The sequence below is a fragment of the Heterodontus francisci genome, chromosome 30, assembly GCF_036365525.1.
Source record: "Heterodontus francisci isolate sHetFra1 chromosome 30, sHetFra1.hap1, whole genome shotgun sequence".
Taxonomy (NCBI): Eukaryota; Metazoa; Chordata; class Chondrichthyes; order Heterodontiformes; family Heterodontidae; genus Heterodontus; species Heterodontus francisci.
In genome coordinates this window covers 46,700,038-46,719,815 of record NC_090400.1, presented here as the reverse complement: position 1 = coordinate 46,719,815, position 19,778 = coordinate 46,700,038, and the positions used below count along the sequence as shown (strand labels likewise).

The 19,778-nt window shown below is 40.4% G+C and overlaps 1 protein-coding gene across 7 annotated transcripts in view; it reads right to left on the bottom strand.

Moving 5' to 3' along the window:
- The window catches only part of LOC137346734 (vascular endothelial zinc finger 1-like), a 73,239-nt gene that overhangs the window by 44,538 nt on the left and 8,923 nt on the right, over positions 1-19,778 (bottom strand). For 6 of the 7 annotated variants that reach the window (XR_010968779.1, XR_010968781.1, XM_068010497.1 and 3 more), the window contains exon 3: positions 18,712-18,782. Coding sequence is in view for 4 of the 7 variants with exons in the window: in XM_068010497.1 (XP_067866598.1) it covers positions 18,712-18,782 (71 nt within the window). In the remaining 3 variants the exon portion in view is untranslated. Of the gene's footprint in view, positions 1-7,163; positions 7,290-18,711; positions 18,783-19,778 lie in introns of those variants that run through there. The other variant, XR_010968780.1, reaches the window with a different exon arrangement.

Here is a 19,778-nt window from a genome sequence, read left to right as displayed (position 1 = left end):
AGAGAAATGGCTCCCATATTTGCCTACATACAAAACTACAGGCTACTTCAAAGCAACTCATTACACCTGCGCCTCATTACACCGGCAGCACAGTGGCGCAGTGGTTAGCACCGCAGCCTCACAGCTCCAGCGACCCGGGTTTGGTCCTGGGTACTGCCTGTGCGGAGTTTGCAAGTTCTCCCTGTGACTGCGTGGGTTTCCTTCGGGTGCTCCGGTTTCCTCCCACATGCAAAGACTTGCGGGTTGATAGGTAAATTGGCCATTGTAAAAATTGCCCCTAGTGTAGGTAGGTGGTAGGAGAATTGAGGGAAGGTGGGGATGTGAGAGGGAAAAATGGGATTAATGTAGGATTAGTATAAATGGGTGGTTGATAGTTGGCGCAGACTCGGCGGGCTGAAGGGCCTGTTTCGGTGCAATATCTCTTTATGACATGAAATGTTGAAGCCCAATAACAATGTACAGCACAAATGCAAAACTCTTCTTCAGCCCCTGCTTATCCAAGTACCAATACTTTATCTTATCTTACATCGTGTAAGACTTACATTGATACAGTGCCTTTCAACATGACTGGACGTTCAACACCATTTTACAGTCAAAATACTTTCAGAAGTGTAGTCACTGTTGTAATGTAGGAAACATGGCAGCTAACTTTTGCATAGCAAACTACCACATTGCTGTTTCAGAGAATGACCAGATATTCTGTTTTTGTGAGGTTGATTGAAGGTGACAACACCAGGGATAATTCCTTTGCTCTCCTTCGAAATAGTGCCATGGGATTTTTTCTTACATCCATCGGAGAGGGAAGATGGGGCCTCGGCTTAACATGTCATTCAAAAGCTGGCACCTCAGAGTGCAAGACTCCCTCAATACTGCACTAGTGTCAGCATTGTATTGTGTGCTCAAGTCCTGGAGTGGGACTTGAACTAACAATCTTCAGACACAGAGGCGAGTGTGCAACCAACTGAGCCTCAGCTGACACCTGTTTTGCTGACTGTGAAATGGAACAAAATGCCACGTTAGAGCAATGGGGTGCTCTTGAGCCTGAAGGTGTGAAGTACATTATTGGAGCAAAGAGGCTAACTCAATATCTGGCTTTTCTATACCTGATCTGGGGGTACTTGACATTGTGCCCGAATTGTAACAACTTGCATTTAAAGAAGCGGTCCTTTCTCCGTACACTATTTTTGTGCTCATGAGATAAAAATTTTATTTTTAAAGCTCACGTAAATGGGTCTGCACATGTCAGACAGCTAGTTGACTAAAATAAAAAGTCTGTACTGAGTTAGAGCCAAGGCATGGCACAGATGCCTCTGTAGCTTTGGACGCGGGAATAGTACAGATAGATGGAAAAAAAAATATCAGCTGGGGTTCCTACTTCTGATCGTTACCCAGCAACAGGACCAGTGAACATATGTATGGACAATGGATGAGGATATGTTCAGTTCACGCTGCAATGCCTCCCCCCAGCCCCCAGGTTAAACAGCTTACCAGCATTCATTTCCTATAGGCACACAAGAAGAATTAACATTTGCACACAATAGTGGAAAGTTAAAAGCTAGCAAAAAAAAGAAATCACTTTCAGGACAGGGAAAATATAAACTTTATATTTCTACAACTTAATACAATTTTATCAACATTCTGGTTAACTTAAAAACATGGAGTTTTATCAACTTTTTTGAAAAAAAGTTCTCATTGCAATTAATTCCTGACTTTAATTAAGTCACAAGCATCGATGACGTTAGCAGAAAAACACGCTCCTGAAGGAATTACTGAGCCAGACTACAAAAACCAGCTAAACAATCAGAAGATACCATCCACTGGCCCAAGGTACTTCAGGTGAAGAATGGCCAGTTGGATGAGGTACCAGAGAGTAGGCAGATCTCCTGAAACCACATCCCAGCACTTCTCACTACCTGCAGAAGACAATGCACAACTCGACAATAAATAAGTGGAAGACATCATCTCCTTAAAATGAATACTAATGCTATTGCCAAAAGTAGGCTGCAGCTGAAAACGAAGTAGCTTGTCACTTAAATAGAACAAGCAAGATACATTTACAAAGGAACACTTTGGTGTTATCTTAATGCAGCAATCAAGTTCTCCCACACTCTTACCAGACTTCTAAGTCTATACATAAATTTGATTTGTTCAAACCTATGCCACCGACATCCTGTGCCACATTAGGTCCCATTCACCTATCAGAGCTGATCTTGCTAGCTTCCACTGGTATCCTATTCACCAAATTTAATATCCCTCGTTAGCTTTACCCACCCTTGATGGTTCTCCAGCTTTAGGTTCCTGTGCATCCTTTACATGGTGTTGCTTATTTGATGGCAGAACATTCAGCTCCACACTCTGGAGTCCTCTACCTAAGCCTTGGTCATGGCACTTCACTCACTGCCTTCAAAAAAATCTCAAACTAACTTTTTCCAGCAAACACTCCATCATGCACCCCCCCCCCCCCTCAACTTCGCAGCTCACCCCCATCTCCCCCCACTTCATTCCTCCATGGTTCGGCCCATCTCTCCCCTCACCCCCCACCCCACCCACTCAATTCCCCCACCTCTCCCCTCTCTTTCCCCCATGTGTCTCCTCACTGCAGTTCGGCTCATCCCACCCCTCCACCCTCACTTCTCCGTGGGTTGTCTCTTGGTCTCCTGTAATTTGCCCCAGCTCTCCCCTTCAGTCCCCTGTAATCCGCCAAGTCCCCCTTCCCCCCTTTCATACACCGTTTGCTCTGTCTCCCTGCACCACCACCCCCCTCCGCCCACGGCTCACCCAGTCTCTCTCTTGTTGCATACCACATACTCTCTACCCCGTCTCTCCTCTGTTACTCACCCCATGTCTCTTAACTGTCTTACTGCTTTCCCCATCTCTCCAAAATCCTCTACCTGCTTGGCCCATCTCTTGTCTATGCTAAAAGGCACATAGGAACAGGAGTATGTCATTTAGCCCCTTGAGCCTGTTCCACCATTTAATGTGATCATGGCTGATCTGTGATTCAAATCCATATACTCGCCTTTGCCCAATATCCTTTAATAACTTCGGTTAACAAAAATCTCTTAGATTTAAAGTAAACAATTGACCTTACATCAACTACTGTTTGTGGAAGAGAGTTCCAAACTTGTACACCCCGAGCTTCATTCCTGAAAGGCTTGGCTCTAATTTTTAGCCAGAAGTGTCCAAGTTCTAGACTTCCCAACCAGCAAAAATAGTTTCTATATCTACCCCACCTGCTAATAACTTGACAAATTCAATCAATCGCCCCATAATCTTCTAAATTCCAGGAACTACAACCCTAGTTTGTATAATCCCTCCTTGTAATTTTACCCTTCGAGTATAAATATAATTGATAAATTTATGCTGCACTCCCTCCAAGGCCAATATATCCTTCCTAAGTTGTGGTGCCTAGAATTGAACACAACTTCCAACGGTAATAGTACGTAACACACACCAACACTATTTCCTCCTCTTTTCTTGAATATTTGGCACTGAGATGAGCTTCCAATCACATATCCATATGAAACCCTCATTCATGCCTTTGTTACCTCTAGACTGGACTAGTCCAACACACTCCGAGTCGGCCTTCCAAGTTCCACCCCCATAAACTTGAGGTCATCCAACACCGTCCTGGCCGCGCCCTACCTCGTACCAAATCCTATTCACCCATCACCCCTGTTCCTGCTGACATTGACTCCCGGCTAAGCAACACCTCAATTTGAAAATTCTCATCCTAGTTTCCAAATCTCTCCACGGCCTGGCCCTTTCCTGTGTAATCTATTCCAGCTTTACAAAATTCCGAAATATCTGCATTCATCTAACTCTAGCCTCTTGAGAATCTCCAATTTTAGTCGTTCCACCATTGGTGGTCATGCCTTCAGCTGCCAAGGCCCCAAGTCCTGGAATTCCCTCTCTAAACCTCTCCACCTTTAAGACGCTCCTTAAACCTACCATTTTGACCAATCTGCCCTAATATTGCCTTATGTGGGTGGCGTCAAATTTTGTTTGATAACCACTCCTGTAAAGCACCTTGGGACATTTTGCTATATTAAAGGCGCTATATAAATGCAAGTCCTTTTAAATGTTTGACGTCTTGCTGGGATACTATTCCACAAGTTCTCCTCACCAAGGTAGGTCACCCCCAAATTATTATTCATCTATGGCCATAAAAGGGAGCTATTTGATAAAATCACCAACAAGCCCAATTCTGTCCTCACTCTGCATACATGCATATGCACTCCAAGCAGGAACTGCTGGACAGCATTTAATAGAAGGCCTGAGTTTTCTCCTCTCTAACCCAGGAGCACTGAGGCCCAATTGTACCTACTCCCACTCCAGCTGAAATCAGCTGACTTCACAAAGACCAAGGATTGAAACTGGGATCTTCAGGTAATGCAGCACTCAAATGTACTCGGAAAGAGCCATTTTCACTGTCCGCAAGACTTTATGCCAGACTGCAGTAACCAGGCATCAACGTGTACCGTGCATAATAAAAGTGTTGAAACATGCAGGATTTTTCATAGGATGTTGTGCTGGCACAATTATTTATACTAAACATGCACGTTCATGGACTTGTGATAAATAAAAGCTCATCATTACCGAAGGAAGCATATACCAGCCTTGGAGAGCATGTAACGAAGACTCACTAGACTGATTCCTGGGATGAGGGGATTGTCCTAGGACAGATTGAGTAGACTGGGAATACATTCCCTGGAATTTAGAAGAATGAGAGGTGATCTCATTGAAACATATAAAATTCTTAAAGGGCTTGATAGGGTCATGCTGGAAAGATGTTTCCTCTAGCTGAGGAAATGTAGAACTCGGGGTCACAGTGTCAAAATAAGGGGGTCTGCCATTTAGGACTGAGATCAGGGGGAATTTCTTCATTAAAACAGTTATGGATCATTGGAATGCTCTACCCCGGGGGCTGTGAACACTCACTGAGCATATTCAAGACAGAGATTGAAGGAGTTTTGGATACTAAGGGAAATGGGGATAATGCAGTTAGGTGGAATTGAGGTAGATCAGCCATGATCATATTAAATGGCAGAGTAGGTTCAAAGAGCCAAATAGCCTAACTCCTGCTTCTATTTCCTATGTGGCACAAAACTGGCTCAGGGTTGCTTGTTTATTAAAAATATAACCGAGTTTCAGGAGAATACACCATAGTTGGGAAGCAATGCCAACACTGAATTAATCTGCTTCAAATCACCAGCACTGCAAATTAGCAAACTTAACACTTCCATTGCACAAATATCAACAGAGGGCAAGCAGACATACGTCCAAGAAAACAGCTTTGCAAGACCGTCACATTTTGTTTTAAAAAATACTGAAAGCCGCACACCCAAGCATACCAAACTTCACTGCTTTATGGCAAGTTCATGGATTTTGGACAGAATTCACAAAGATCCCTCTTAGTGATTGAAAAAGAAATCTGTAATTTAACCACTATTTGTTTGATGTAGCCCCAAACTATCACATTATATCACAGAATCGTTAGAGCGTAGGATGTGGCCATTCGGCTCATCGTGCTTGCGCTGGCTCTGTGAATGAGAAATTTACCTAGTGCCACCCCCTGGCCTTCTCCCTGTAACCCTGCACATTCTTCCTTTTCAGATAACCAATTCCCTTTTGAATGCCATAATTGAACCTGCCTCCACCACGCTCTCAAACAGTGCATTCCAGACCTTAACCACTCACTGCATAAAAGTTTTTCGTTATGTCGCTTTTGCTTCTCTTACCAAATACTTTAAATCTGTGCCCTCTCGTTCTTAATCCTTTCACAAGTGGGAACAGTTTCTCTCTATCTACTCTATCCAGCCCCATGATTTTGAATACCTCTATGAAATCACCTCTCAACCTTCTCTTCTCCAAGAAAAACAGTCCTAACTTCTCCAACCTATCTTCATAACTGAAGTTCCTCATCCCTGGAGCCATTCTCGTGAATCTTTTCTGTACTCTCTCCAATGTCCTCATGTCTTTCCTAAAGTGCGGCGCCCAAAACTGTACACAATAGTCAAGCTGAGGCCAAACTAGTGTCTTATACAAGTTAAGCATAACTTCCTTGCTCTTCCAGTCTATGCCCCTATTAATAAAGTCTAGGATGATGTATGCTTTATTAACTGCGCTCTCAACCTGTCCTGCCACCTTCAATGACTTATGCATATATACACCCAGGTCCCTCTGCTCCTGCATCCCCCCCCCCCCCTTTAGAGTTGTACCTTTTATGTTATATTGCCTCTCCACATTCTTCCACCAAAATGAATTACTTCACATTTCTACACATTGAACTTCATGTAACATTTGTTTGCCCAATCCACCAACTTGTCTATGGCCTTTTGAAGTTCTACACTATCCTCCGCACAGTTCACAATTGTTTCAAGTTTCATATCATCTACAAATTTTGAAATTGTGCCCTGTACACCAAGGTCTAGGTCATTAATATATATCAGGATGAGCAAGGGTCCCAAAGCTCACCCCAGGGGAACTCCACTACAAACCCTCCCCCAGCTCAAAAAACATCCATTAACCACTACACTCTGTTTTCTATCACTCAGCCAATTTCGTATCCATGTTGCTACTGTCCCTTTTATTCCATGTGTTATAACTTCGTTCACAAGTATATTCTATACTACTAAATTTAAAACAAGCTGTATAAAATTAAATAGTTTAATTGCATGACATATGAAAAGATTTTTTAAAACAATAAACCGCATACAAGGAACAGCTTTTAAAAAAAAAATCACGCAAAAAGTAACGTTGACGGAGGATGGGGAGGGAGGTTGGGTCTCACTCAACTGACATTGTTGCTGCAAACTTACTGCATATTAAATAGCTAATTCCCTTGGATTGATTGGGATTCAGAATTGTTGGTTGCAGTACATTTTAAAAATGCATTCTCCAACGTATTCTTTTGTGGTTAAAAAAGTGGTTTCTTTAGTGAGTGATACACTACCGGGTTAGAAACCAGCTGGATGTCTGAGCATCATAATGGTGCTTGGCTGGGCTTGTCGGCAGCTTAAGCCCTGGGAGAGGGCGAGAGGCAGCAAACAGGGAGAGGAAAAAAAACTTCTCCGACCCTTTACTTCAAAATGCCGACGAGGGCTTCAAATTCCGACGCTTTAATGCGGACCTGGTCCGTCGGCTCCCTTGTGCAGCCTCACCTGAAATATGAAGGCGCCCCAGGTCGCTTCCATTTCGCCTCCGGACGGGGAGTCAACAGGGAGAAGAGGCCACAACAAAGCTGCTGAAAACACAGCGTTGGGGCAAACATGGCCGCCGCCGCAGCCACTTCCTGTCACCTTTCACCTCATCTGGGTGCAACCAAGTGCTGGGCGGGGGAGATGGGGGCATCTTCAGAATGCCTGGTGCATGAACAATTAATCCCCTGCCTACTGTTTTAACTCTGCCAGGGCCACTCAAAATTAATCCCACTGCCTCACGCCCTCCCCAAAACTCTGCATCTTCCTCGGTTTCAAATATTTTATCCCGTTTTCCCTCAGAATAGTGCCTTGGCCTCTGCTTCAACTACTCTTGACAGCAAAGCACTTCATGCTCCAAGCAACTCTACATGAATATATATCTCATGTCCTCTCTCCTCGCTTTCAGTGAGAATTTCAGTTTGATGGCGTCCCCCTCATTTCTGGATTCTTAAAAATAAAGTCAGCTCCATGTGCTTAAATAGATTTGAGATGTACAACTTTTGTAAATCATATCAATCCTACCACTTTTCTGTAGTCGACACACAACAATCAGGAATGAAACCTTTGCGACAAAGGTGTTGAGCACTCATATCCCCCATCCTATTCTCACCAGTCAGTAATAGGACATGTAATTATTAGTATGTGGGCTTTTTCACTACCATATAGCAGGAAATGAAAATGTACCTTTTTTTGCTAAACCAAGTATCTGACATGGGCAGAAATCTATTTCCATACTTCAGTCTCCAAAACAAGAAATGAAATTACAAACTGCCCAATAGTCTCCCACTTCCCCATAAGCAAATAACCCACTTGTTTAAGATATTTTAGGAATTGACACGTGTACTTAAGCATTGCTCACGTTTAACCAGTTAAAACTGTGCAGCTTACTAGTACAGATAAGCTTCCTACTACCTGTCCAATTAGGACTGAAAGAAAGAAATGAGTAGAATTCCAACTCTGAAGAGGTGGAGAGGTAGATCTGCCACTATTGATAGGCTGGGCTGAATGTACATGGCATATGAAATGGAATGGAAGGGTGGTGAGGCGACTCACTCCTGTATCGAAGAAAACAGATTTCCTTTGCACTTCTTGGAATGTCAACTTAGTGCTGTTTTGTAATGCTTTTTTTTTAAAATACAGATTTTTATGAATAAAGTATATTTTTTGAAAAAAATAATAGGCTGGACTGGATACCTGTGTAAAACCCCCTCAGGCTGTATGCATGAGAATATTTGACATATAATGTAAATATACTTTGTAAATAAGACCTGTAAAGGAAAGTGCAGTGAAGCAACTCATGTACTATATAGAAAGAAACTGATCTGTATTGCAGTTTACATGATGTCAAATTTGAATGTATGTAATTTAATCCAAAATATACTTTATTCATAAAATTTGCAAGAAAAAAAGGCCAGGCTTGATACCAGAGCAAATAATGATAACAGCATACTGGCTTAATAATAACTTAGGTATATGGAGCACATTCAATGTAAAAAAATATCTCAAGGCACTCTCTGGGGTGGGGGAGCAAATAAATAGGAATGGGTATGGAAATGGTTGTTGAACCAGAAGGAAAGATTAGGAAGAATATCTGTTAGCTTTGTCAAAAAGACTTTTAAAATCTGAGCCTTAAGGGAGGCAGAGTGTTATGGAGTTCCAGAAAGTAGGGCTGAGGCAATGCACTAAAGGCCAGAGTTGGAGAGCCAAAGAAAGAATGTAGGAAAATATGCAAGGCTGAAGGATATAGTTAGGCAAGGCCATGGAACCATCTGAAGATGAGGATTTTAAATTTAATGCGTTGGGGACCACAAGCCAAGTATTACAGATATGCTTGACCACTAAGTCGACTACAGAGAATTGACTCAGTTCTGATGGCCCATCACCAAGTCCACCTTTACCTACCCTCCAAGGAGAATAGTCAATAGCTGGTCATTAGACACAGACAAGTGGAAGTTTTAAGTCCATTTTAGATGGATAATACATATTGGGAACTGCTTCCAATCAACATAAGCAGCAGAATAACTCACTATAGAATATGTGAGTCCGTTGCCACCATCCTCCTGACCACAGCATTGAAACACAACCTATCAGTTAGAGGTGCGGAGATTCAGTAAAAATTACTCGCCACACTAACCCAAAATCTGCCATAAACCATATAAATATGGTCAGGAGCTTTTAAAAGGGAATTGGATGAATCCTTATGAGAAAAAAATGCAGGGATATGGGGAAAAAGTGGGACTAACTGGATTGCTGTTCAGGAGCTGGTGCACTCAATAAGCCAAACGACTTGCTATGCTGCACTATTCCACAAATATTACAACATGCCAAATACCTGGTCTTGACATCCAAGACTAATGGCACGTGCCAGGCTTACTCATCACCAACCATTTAATTCAGGTGATCACCACGTAGAGAACTTTGGGAAAATGACGTCTGCCATGAGGCAGGGTTCTTCTTCTTCATAATGTGAAACAAGAGTTTTCTAATCCAGTAACTACTCTCTTCGATCCCACACATGAACTGAAGATCTTTTGAATAGCATATGCCATACGCTCCGATTTGCAGACTTTGTCCTAGAACTAATTTGATGTCCTATGAAACATGGATAAATATTTCAGCTGGGATGAGGTGTGAATGCTTGCATATGAAATGACTATGTTCTCCATCTCTGAACTTGATTGATCAACAGTTCCTCAGTCAGATGCCTCTTGGTCTGTGAAAAATGCCAGACTACTATCCTCCACAGGTTTGGTTTGTTGAACTGCGCAATAATCTCTGAAGAGGTATTTTAAACTTTTGCAGACTAGTTCTATAATTTTTGTTTCATAAGCCTTTGTACAAATATTTTGCATTTTCTTTTGCTGCTGTGTGATCTGAAATCTTCTAAATAAATTCACCAGTTTTTACCTATGTATGGTCCAACAGAGTGGTATTTTTCTGCCCAGAACACACACAAATTACAAGAGCAGGTCAGAGACTGGGAATTCTGCAGTGAGTAACCCACCTCCTGACTCCCCAAAAAGCCTGTCCACCATCTACAAGGCACAAGTCATGGAATACTCTCCACTTGTCTGGATGTGTGGCTCCAACAACTCCCAGGAAGCTTAACGCCATCCAGGACAAAGCAGGCCACTTGATCAGCACCCCATCTAACCTTCACCACCAATGTACAGTAGCAATGTGCGCCATATTCAAGACGCACTACAGCAACTCACCCCGTCACCTTTGACAGCACTGTCCAAACCCATGACCTCTTTCATCCAGGAAAAGGACAGCAGACACATGGGAATACCACCATCTGCACATTCGCCCAAGACACACACCATATTGACTTGGAAATATATCACCATTCCTTCAGTCACTGGATCAAAATCCTGGGACTGCAGCAGTTCAAGGCAGCTTAGCAACACATTCTCATGAGCAAATAGCGATGCCCACATCCCATGCAACTTCTAATAATTAGGTGGTAATCGTTACTCCTGTGGCATAATATAGCCATTCATAACCCCTATTTATAATTAAATATTTTATATTTATTTACAGGAATTTGCAGCTGGCCAATGTCACTTTTGTTCCTAACCAAAAGTTAAACTGACTTGATAAATGAATATTTAGAATACATATCTATGCTAACATTATTTTAATGAGGGTGGCAGGTGGAGGGTTTGAATCAGGTCTGGGCAGCTAGACAACTTAAATGATCAAATCCATGTAGGTGGTTGTTCTGTTCAGCCTTTTTTCTCCTAGGCTGCTTTATCCTGAAAGGGAGTAAATGCTTCTTTATAGGAAAACAGCTTGAGGATTTTGAACCCCATGATAAACAAGTCATATTCAACTGTTAAAGATACTTTTTGATACTCCTTTATTTCAGTTGGCATTTGAAAACCAGAAAGTTGGTGAACTGTTGCACACTTCAAGGTCCTTTAGTGGATTTCAGCAGTGCCAGGCCAGTGATAAATACAGAACACTAATACCCAATTTCACAACTTCCAGAGTAGTCACTGGTTCATGTTAAGTATCACTGGAAAACCAAGGACTTTGAAATATTTGTTTTGCAATAGGGATTATAATTGTATGCAAAGTTTTTCAATCCAATGAAATCTATTTGCTTAGGTTTTTATTAACTACTTAAAATAAACTTGATTTGTAACAATCTGAAAATATGTGCATTCAAGTGTTATTTATCCAAGAATGCAAATCAGCATAAAAAGTGCTTTGCCAACTAGGTAAATTTTCAGTTCATAGGATGCATAGGGTTGCCTGTGGAGTTAATCCTGTATAATGGATATGAGAAAGTGTCTAAAACATATCCAAAGTGTAAACAACACCATCAAGTTTCAGATTATAGACAAAGCAAGTCTACTTACAAAAACTGCAATTTGCTGTGAACATAGATGAGACAAATTTGACTGATTTCTAATAACTTTTTTTTTTAAAAGCTCAAATTTGAAACTTTTAAGCTTTCTCCTCTCATACAAGATTACTTTGGTATCCAGAACTGGTTCCCTAGGACGTTTCAATGGCAATAGTTTTCCATTAATGCAATGACACAGCAACTCATGGCATGCTCTGGCCACGAATCATTTCAGGTTACACACACATCACATGCATGCTGGGAACTGTAGTCTGCATACGTCTCTGCACTGGCGGTCTGTGAAACTCAAGGTTCTATCATAGATACAGACCACAGATGGGAAAATACTTTCCTACAAATTCTAGAAGTTGAATAATCTAATTGTATCTATTACAAGTTTCACCATCGACAAAGCTGAACACGGAGAGAGCATACCAGAACTGGGAGCTGTAGGCTGCTGCCTAGTTATTCCCTTGTTGCAATAGGGTTAAGTCTGGGAACCTGCATGAACTCGCTACTCAGTCTTCTCACGCAAGCACAGGCCTATGATAAAGATGTCTTTCTTGATGTTTCCCCAACAGGAAAAGCTGCAGAACTGTTTCAAACCCAGGGAGTCTCAAATTACGTTCCAGAACACATTTATGCAGAATTGTTTGTTTATAGGATGTTGTATTACTTTCACTAGTACGTTTGTAAGAAAATGCCAAAATAGAGGCTTGAACCAACTTTCTTGACTGATTTCATGGACAAGTCTAATGTTTTTGATTCATTCACGTCTAAATCAATTGGGTCTCTAATTGATAACTTAGTTATTTCAGCACTCACCATTTTCTCCCTCTGGGCACGATACTCTCAAATGACATTCTCAGGTGTGACAAGTTTTTAATCTTTCTGTAAAGATAGCTGGAGACAGTGATGGTAGAAAACTGGCTCAAAGTATAGATCACCACTCAAAAAATATGAGGGGACGGTGCTGTTTTATTTAATACTTTCCCTCACTTTGCAATGGTGCTGTAACTGCATTCACAACATAAAATCAGTCAGTATCCTCTCATCTACCTGGTGGAAGGGAAAGCATAATCTCAGCAGCAGATATGCTGGTATGACAAAATAATTTGTCAGTTACATTTCTAGCTTGTGTATATTAGGAACAATACACAATTAATTGTGGCTGTGAACTGCTTTGTGCACAGCATAGAACATGCACATTAAGGTAAAATTCAATCAGGATGGTGGTTCCCATGAAAAGATAATTTTTCATTTATCACTGATCAAATGGAGGAAGGAAACATCAATATCATTATTAAAGGCTGACTATTAGATGAGGTCAATCATGCAATTGCCTACAGTTTCATTATAATTTATAAGAGGTTGGGCAAGCATACCAGAACTGAGGCTATAACTATCAGGAAGCACTGAGCAAGCTGGGGCTCTTTCTATAGAAGGCTGAGGGGTGCCTGAATAGATATCTTTAAAATTATGAAGGTGCTTGATAAAGAAAATGTTTCCACTTGTGGGAGAATCCAAAACTAGGGATCATAAATATAAGATAGTCACTAATGAATCCAATAGTGAATACAGGAGAAACTTCCCTTATTTAGAGAATGGTTAGAATGTAGAACTTGCTACCACATGGTGTAGTTGAGGCAAATAGCATAGATGCAATTAAGGGAAATCTAAATAAGTACACATGGGAGAAATTAATAAAATGTTATGCTGATGGTAGTTCAAGTAGGGTGGAAGGAGGCGCATATGCAAAATAAACACGGGAAAAGAACAGTTAGGCCAGGTGCCACATGATACTTTGCAGTAGCCACTGTACAGATGAAGGGTTCTATGATGATCCTTGGATTTTGCTTTTATTTACCTGTAACTTGAGCTCTATCATACAGGACACATGAGTCCACATGCAACTGCTGAACCAGAGAAAAATAACCTGAAAACGTAACAGCTAGGTCATAATTACAAAATAAGAGACTGTTTGACTGAAAGCTTCTTAGTAGTAAACTAGAAAAATGACATTGAAAGTTTGAACCTGCATTTTGGTTTGCAGATGACCCATACAAGAAATAGTTATCTACCTTTTATTACTGGCTTAAACTATTGATATACCACAAGGTCATGAGTGTTCAAATTATCACAGGACCCCAATGGGAACAAAGGCAGCAACAAGAAAACAGTGCTGTTCTTCAAGTAGTTAACCCAATTAAATTAGAAAAATAAACTAAACGTTCTTTAAGTGTGAATTATGCACTGTAAGTCAATGTATAAAACAATCTAACAAGCAGTCATCTTAGAAAATATTTAGTACGATGCAATGACTTTACAAAATGCAGAAGGGAAATTAAGATATTGAACACTATACCTCGAGACTTACAAATTCATTTGCAAATTTTACACATCAGATGTATATATTTTGAAAGCTGTGTCTGAGTACTTGAAATAGCAGTACTTAAAACTTATAGCAAATGAAATTCAACAGAATATTTTGATTGTCCCTTATGTCTTGGAACAGTCAAACTGCTACATCTGTCTGTGCCAAAAGTAAAAGCCAACAGCAGGGTGCCCTGGCACTCCCATAAGTGGGCTGACAGTGTAGCATTCCCTCAGTACTGGACTGAAGTGGCAGCCTAGATTATGTGCTCAAGTCCTGGGGAGGGATTTCACTGGTTCAGTGGTAGCACTCATCAGAAAGTTGGCACCCGATATCAGTGACTACACTTCAAAACTACTTATTTTGCAGTGAAGCACTTTAGAATGTCCTTATGTAATGAAAGGTGCTACATAAATACAAGTTCTTATGTCTCAACTATATGGGAGTTAACGCACACTGCTGTGTATCTACTTGTATAATAGCATAACCCAAGAATGTAACATTCATATCCTTCTGTGATAGAAGACCAAGCAAACACTTGGCAATGCAACACTTGATACAAGTTGTTAAATTACTTTATTTCACACAAGATGGGCATACAGAGCAACAATTACCGGTTTCATTTATTTCAATCAATACAACTTTTATGTATGTAATAAATGTGAACAAGTTAGGCTTCCCTACACCAGAAGGTCACTTCACTTAAAGTATTGTTTAGCATACTGGCCACAGTTCAGGGTTGAACCTCCTGTCCTTTACCCCAAAAGACTGCTTTAAAAAAAATATTCAAAGATTGAAGTCTTTTCCAGCAAAGTATGAAGTGTTTGCCCTCCCAATTACCTAGATGAGTTAATGAATTATCTTTCAACGAGGAGCCCTTTCCCCAAAACTTAATTTTTGCTTTTAAAACACATCGAATGTAACTCTTTGTGGAGTCAGAACATCCGGGAACTTGAGTTATCAAAACTTAAAATACTTGCAATTATATAGCATCTTTCACAACTAGAGAATGTCCCAAAGTGCTTCACTGGCAATGAAGTACTTTTGAAATGTAGTCACTGTTATGATGTAGGAAATGTGGCAGCCAAATTGCACATAGTAAACTCCCAAGCAGCAATGTGATAATTACCATTTCATCTGTTTTTGTGCTGTTGAGGGATAAATATTGGCCAGGACACTGGGAATAACCACCCAAACTGATCTTTGAATCAGTGCCACGTGATCTTTTCTATCTGTGGGACAGATGGGGTCTTGGTTTTAACATCTCATCTGAAAAACAGCACCTCCAACCATGCAGCGCTCCCTCCGTAATGCACTAGAGTGTCAGGCTTGATTTTTGTGCCCAAGTCCTGGAGTGGGACTTGAACCCACATTTTTGTCTCAGAGGAGTGCTACCAACAGCCATGGCTGACACTCAAAGTAGTGGAGAATGTGGTCAATGATCCCACTAACTCTCACAATCATGACATTAATACTTGAAATATTTAAGTGTATAAGTAAATGAATGTTATATAGAATCTTTACTAAAAATCTTACATCTGCAGTTTTATATGCATCATCTGAATTACTATCATATCCTTCATTGTAAAATCATATGTACACATTTATAATGAAAATACATCCGTAATCTTGTCTCTGCACGCTTCAAGTCACTGGTTTCCCCACAATTCTTCACGTTATCAATGACAAATTTTGAGTGGATAAAATAAAGGTGTAAACAAAATAAATATCAATAAATGAGTCCATCCAATTGTCTTTTGAGTCTACAATGTCTTGATTGTTTGAGGGCCTAAGCCTCTCAGCCAGTTGACAAGGTTCTGCAGAAGCAATTAGGAAAAGTAAAAGCGCACGGAATTAGAGGTAATCTTGTGAGATGGGTCAGTAATTGATTGGGTGATAGGTGACAGAGTACAGGATAAAAGGGAATTGGCTGTGATCGATGTGATAAATGGTGTTCCATAAGGATCTGTACTGGAGCCTCAGTTTCTCAGCCATATATACATTAACGAATTGGATGAAGGCATAGAGTTGGATATCCAAGTTTGCAGGTAATGAAGTCAGGAGGGATAAGAAGTTGTGTAATAAGAACAGAAAATGCTGGAAATACTCAGGTCAGGCAGCATCTGTGGAGAGACAGAGTTAACGTTTCAGGTCAATGACCTTTTTTCAGAACTGGAAAAAGTCGGATATTTAACAGTCTTTCAGCAAATAGAAGCGGGGAAAGGGGGAGGGAGGGGAGGAAAGAACAAAAGGAAAGGTGACAGGGTGGAAGACAGGAGTGATAAAACAAAAGGGATGATGGTACAAGGCAAAAAGGGAAGGTTATCAGACAAGTTAAAAAAGGTCTAAAGGAGCTGCAACCGCAGAACCATTACCACCTCCCGCCCAACAAAATGGGAGCAGTTACGATCTGATGTTATTGAAATCAAAGGATGAGTGGCCGAAGACCAAAAAAAAGTCTGAATTTCTTTGACAAGGAATAATGTAATTATAGCACTGTTAATCAAAAACTGGTTGAGTAATGGCAATTTTGCATATGTAATGAATAAAATTGCACTGTACTCAGAACATGACTTCATGAGACTTACCTGACAGCTGATAATTGGAGCTTCATGTTCTCAATGTCCTGCTTCTGCCTATTTATAGCTTGCTTATGTAAAAGGTGTTCTGTGAAGATGTGTCAACGTTAATAGAAAGCAATATATATTGAGCATACCAGATGACATGTTCTGGTGCCTTGGTAAATGATGTGCACAAATCAGTAGATATATAAATTAAATGAAAAGTAAACATTTAAGAGACATTGACAATCCAGAAATTTGAACGCAAGTGGGGTAATTTTTCTTAGTTTGTGCTACGACAGAAAGCAAAACCAGGCAAGGAGGACTATATGCCAGTTATGCAGCCTGCCCAATTTGCAATTAACATAAAAGGTCAGGAATATCACATACATTCCGTTAACATGCGATACTTCCTACCCAATTTTTTTTTTTAAAAAGACAATTTACCTCCAAGCACAAAATAGAAAAATATATGGTTAACTTTAGCAAATGTGATGCCTCTATGGATGCTTGTTTTTAAACTATAATGGCTCATTACAGATTTTATAATTTAAAATTAGTCACATTGTAAAGTTTCTAAAACTAAAATAATCTTGTTTGTAGAGCTTAAAGTTGTAAATGAAAAATTAAACATGTGGTTTTCCTCTTAAGGGTCCAAAAAAGTAATGCGACTAGTGTTGTAACTCTACAGTAACAAGTTTGGGGTTCCGTTGCATCATCCCCAGTTCAGGTTCAAAAATTTGGTATGGCCCCACGACAATGCAGCAGGTCCGATGGACAGTTGTATATCCCAACAGTGACTATTACTTCTGGCTCCTGTTATAGTGCACTGGCAGCTGCATTTAACAGGTGAGCTGAAAAATCATAACTATTGCGTTGACTTGAAGAAAGGCAGCACTCTATAGACACAACTAGTTTCTTTTCTTTCATGGGTTGTGTACATCACTGGCTAGACCAGCATTTATTGCCCATCCCTAATTGCCCTTGAGGACTGTACTATCAGTCTCAGAAGCTGAATGACCATTTATAAGCAACTGTAGCAAGCTCACAGGATAGTTCCGCTGTAGCCGATGCACAGCGCTTGTGGCACAGGACAGCCTTTTCCAGATAATCTTAAGCAATACCAAATCACACAATGAAGAAAGATTAAACTTAAGAAAAGTTAAACTCCTTGCCTTGGATCACTATGGTGCAAGAGATGGCTTCAAACAGACTCAAGATTTAGTGTGACTGAGGCAATAGAGAGTGAAGGTGGATGTACAATGAATAGAATTCAGCCATACACCTGAGCAACCTATATGGAAATTCCAGATCACTTCAGTTGCTGCAAAGCACAGGAGATATCAAGTTTACACAGCTCATGCCCACTGCAGCATATTCACATGCAGTACTAGTTTGTGCAGGGATTTCAGAAATTACTTGACACACACTGGTATGTAAACGTAAGCAAGTTTCAAATTCCTATTGACAGACCAATGTTTTTGCTGCAGACCAGCAACTTGCCAGCTACTGATCCCACATCATTACATTTGAAGCCATGTCAAATGAGCTGTGTCAGTTCTTAGGTGGTCTCAGCTAAGATATACCACCCGGCAAAAATAAACATTTGGAATTGGTCTGTGTATACACACACACCTTTTTGGCCATTCATAGAAGACTGGCACACTAAAGTACGCAGTTCCATCCACTTGCTCTCCTGGCTGAAGTTCATTCCCATCGAGGTGAAAGACTATTAAAAAAGAGACAAAAACTGGTGAAAAGACCTTCAGGCAGCTTTGTGGTTGACTGGCCTTAAAAAATTTTGGAACTGACAGTTGATTTTTTTTTTTTAAAAACTGGTCTTTTGGTTAAGATTGGAAAGGGAGAAGCCAATGGCAGATTTTCAAAACCTCAATGTTGGAAATCTGCCATTTAGTGGAAATTTTGCATCCCTAAATCAATGTCGAGTCCGGAAGGTTGCCAAGTGCCAAATCGAAAGATGAGGTTCTGCTCCCCGATCTTCAGTGAAGGAGTGTGGCAGGCCGAGAACAGCAAGGTCAGAACGAGTGGGATGGGGAGTTAAAATGGCAAGCAACTGGACGCTCAGTAGCACACTTACAGACTGAACAGAGGTGTTCAGCAAAGCGATCACCCAATCTGCATTTGGTCTCCCCAACATAGAAATCATGAGCAGAAAATACAGTATACTAAAATGAAAGGACAAGTAAATCGCTGTTTCACCTGGAAGGTGTGATTCAGGCCCAGGGTGTCCACAGCAAGTTTTCTAATGTGGCCATTAATGAAGGCACCATCTTTTCAAAACAAAAGTGAGGAAAGTCATTAGAAAATTAGTTATAAAAGGACCTATGAAAATTAATCCTGGATGACTGAACAGGAATCTTACACAAAGCAAAACAGCACAAAAGCTTTCTTCCACTCCCCAATGCCACCCTTGTAAATATTCAAAGTTTATTTACATCATTGAATTTCAACTTAAAATGTTGTCATGTGTAAATAACTGATTCTTTTCTGGCATTGCCTCCCCAGATCTCTCTCCCTTTAAATACTCATCTTAAACCAAGCTTTCAATATTTCCCTTTCTGGCTCAATATTCATACATTTATCCATAAAGTTTTTTTAAAATGCTAAATATTTGGAAGCTGGTTTTACTTAAAGGTCTTAGTATCTCCCCAAAGCCTTAACCTTTTGATCAAGTCTATGACTCTGATGCAGAGATCTGGCAATCTGAACATGTGCAGTCTGCACAATTTCCCAGTATGCATCAGTAGCACTGAGACTGGCTTCTCTTCAGCTACTAAGTGTCTGTTTAGTTGTTTTAACATTTGAAGATAAGCTTCATAAATTTCAAAAGCTTTTCTGTGTTTATGCAAGATAGATTTAAAATGCCAATGTTAGTTTATTTAAATTAAAACTACTTTTTACTTCATAAACCTTCCAAGCTGAAAGACTTGAATTTTTTACATTTACAATTCAGAAATAAATCCGGTTTGTTCATAGTGGAATTGAAAATAGCAGCTGTGCAAGGTGATTTTATATAGTAATGCAAGCCCTTATATTCTTCCCTGGATTTTATCCCAAAAAGCAGCCATATCTCTGGTGAAAGTTTTCTAATGCACTTTGTTGGAAGTATTCCTGATTAGGGAGTAGTTGAGACGAACAGATGCAATCAAGGTAGGCCAGATAAGCACAACTGAGAAAGGAATAGAATAAATTGATGGGGTTAGAAGAGGGGGTGGGAGGCTTGTATGAAACATTTGGAGGATGGAAGCTACAAGCTCTAATTCCTA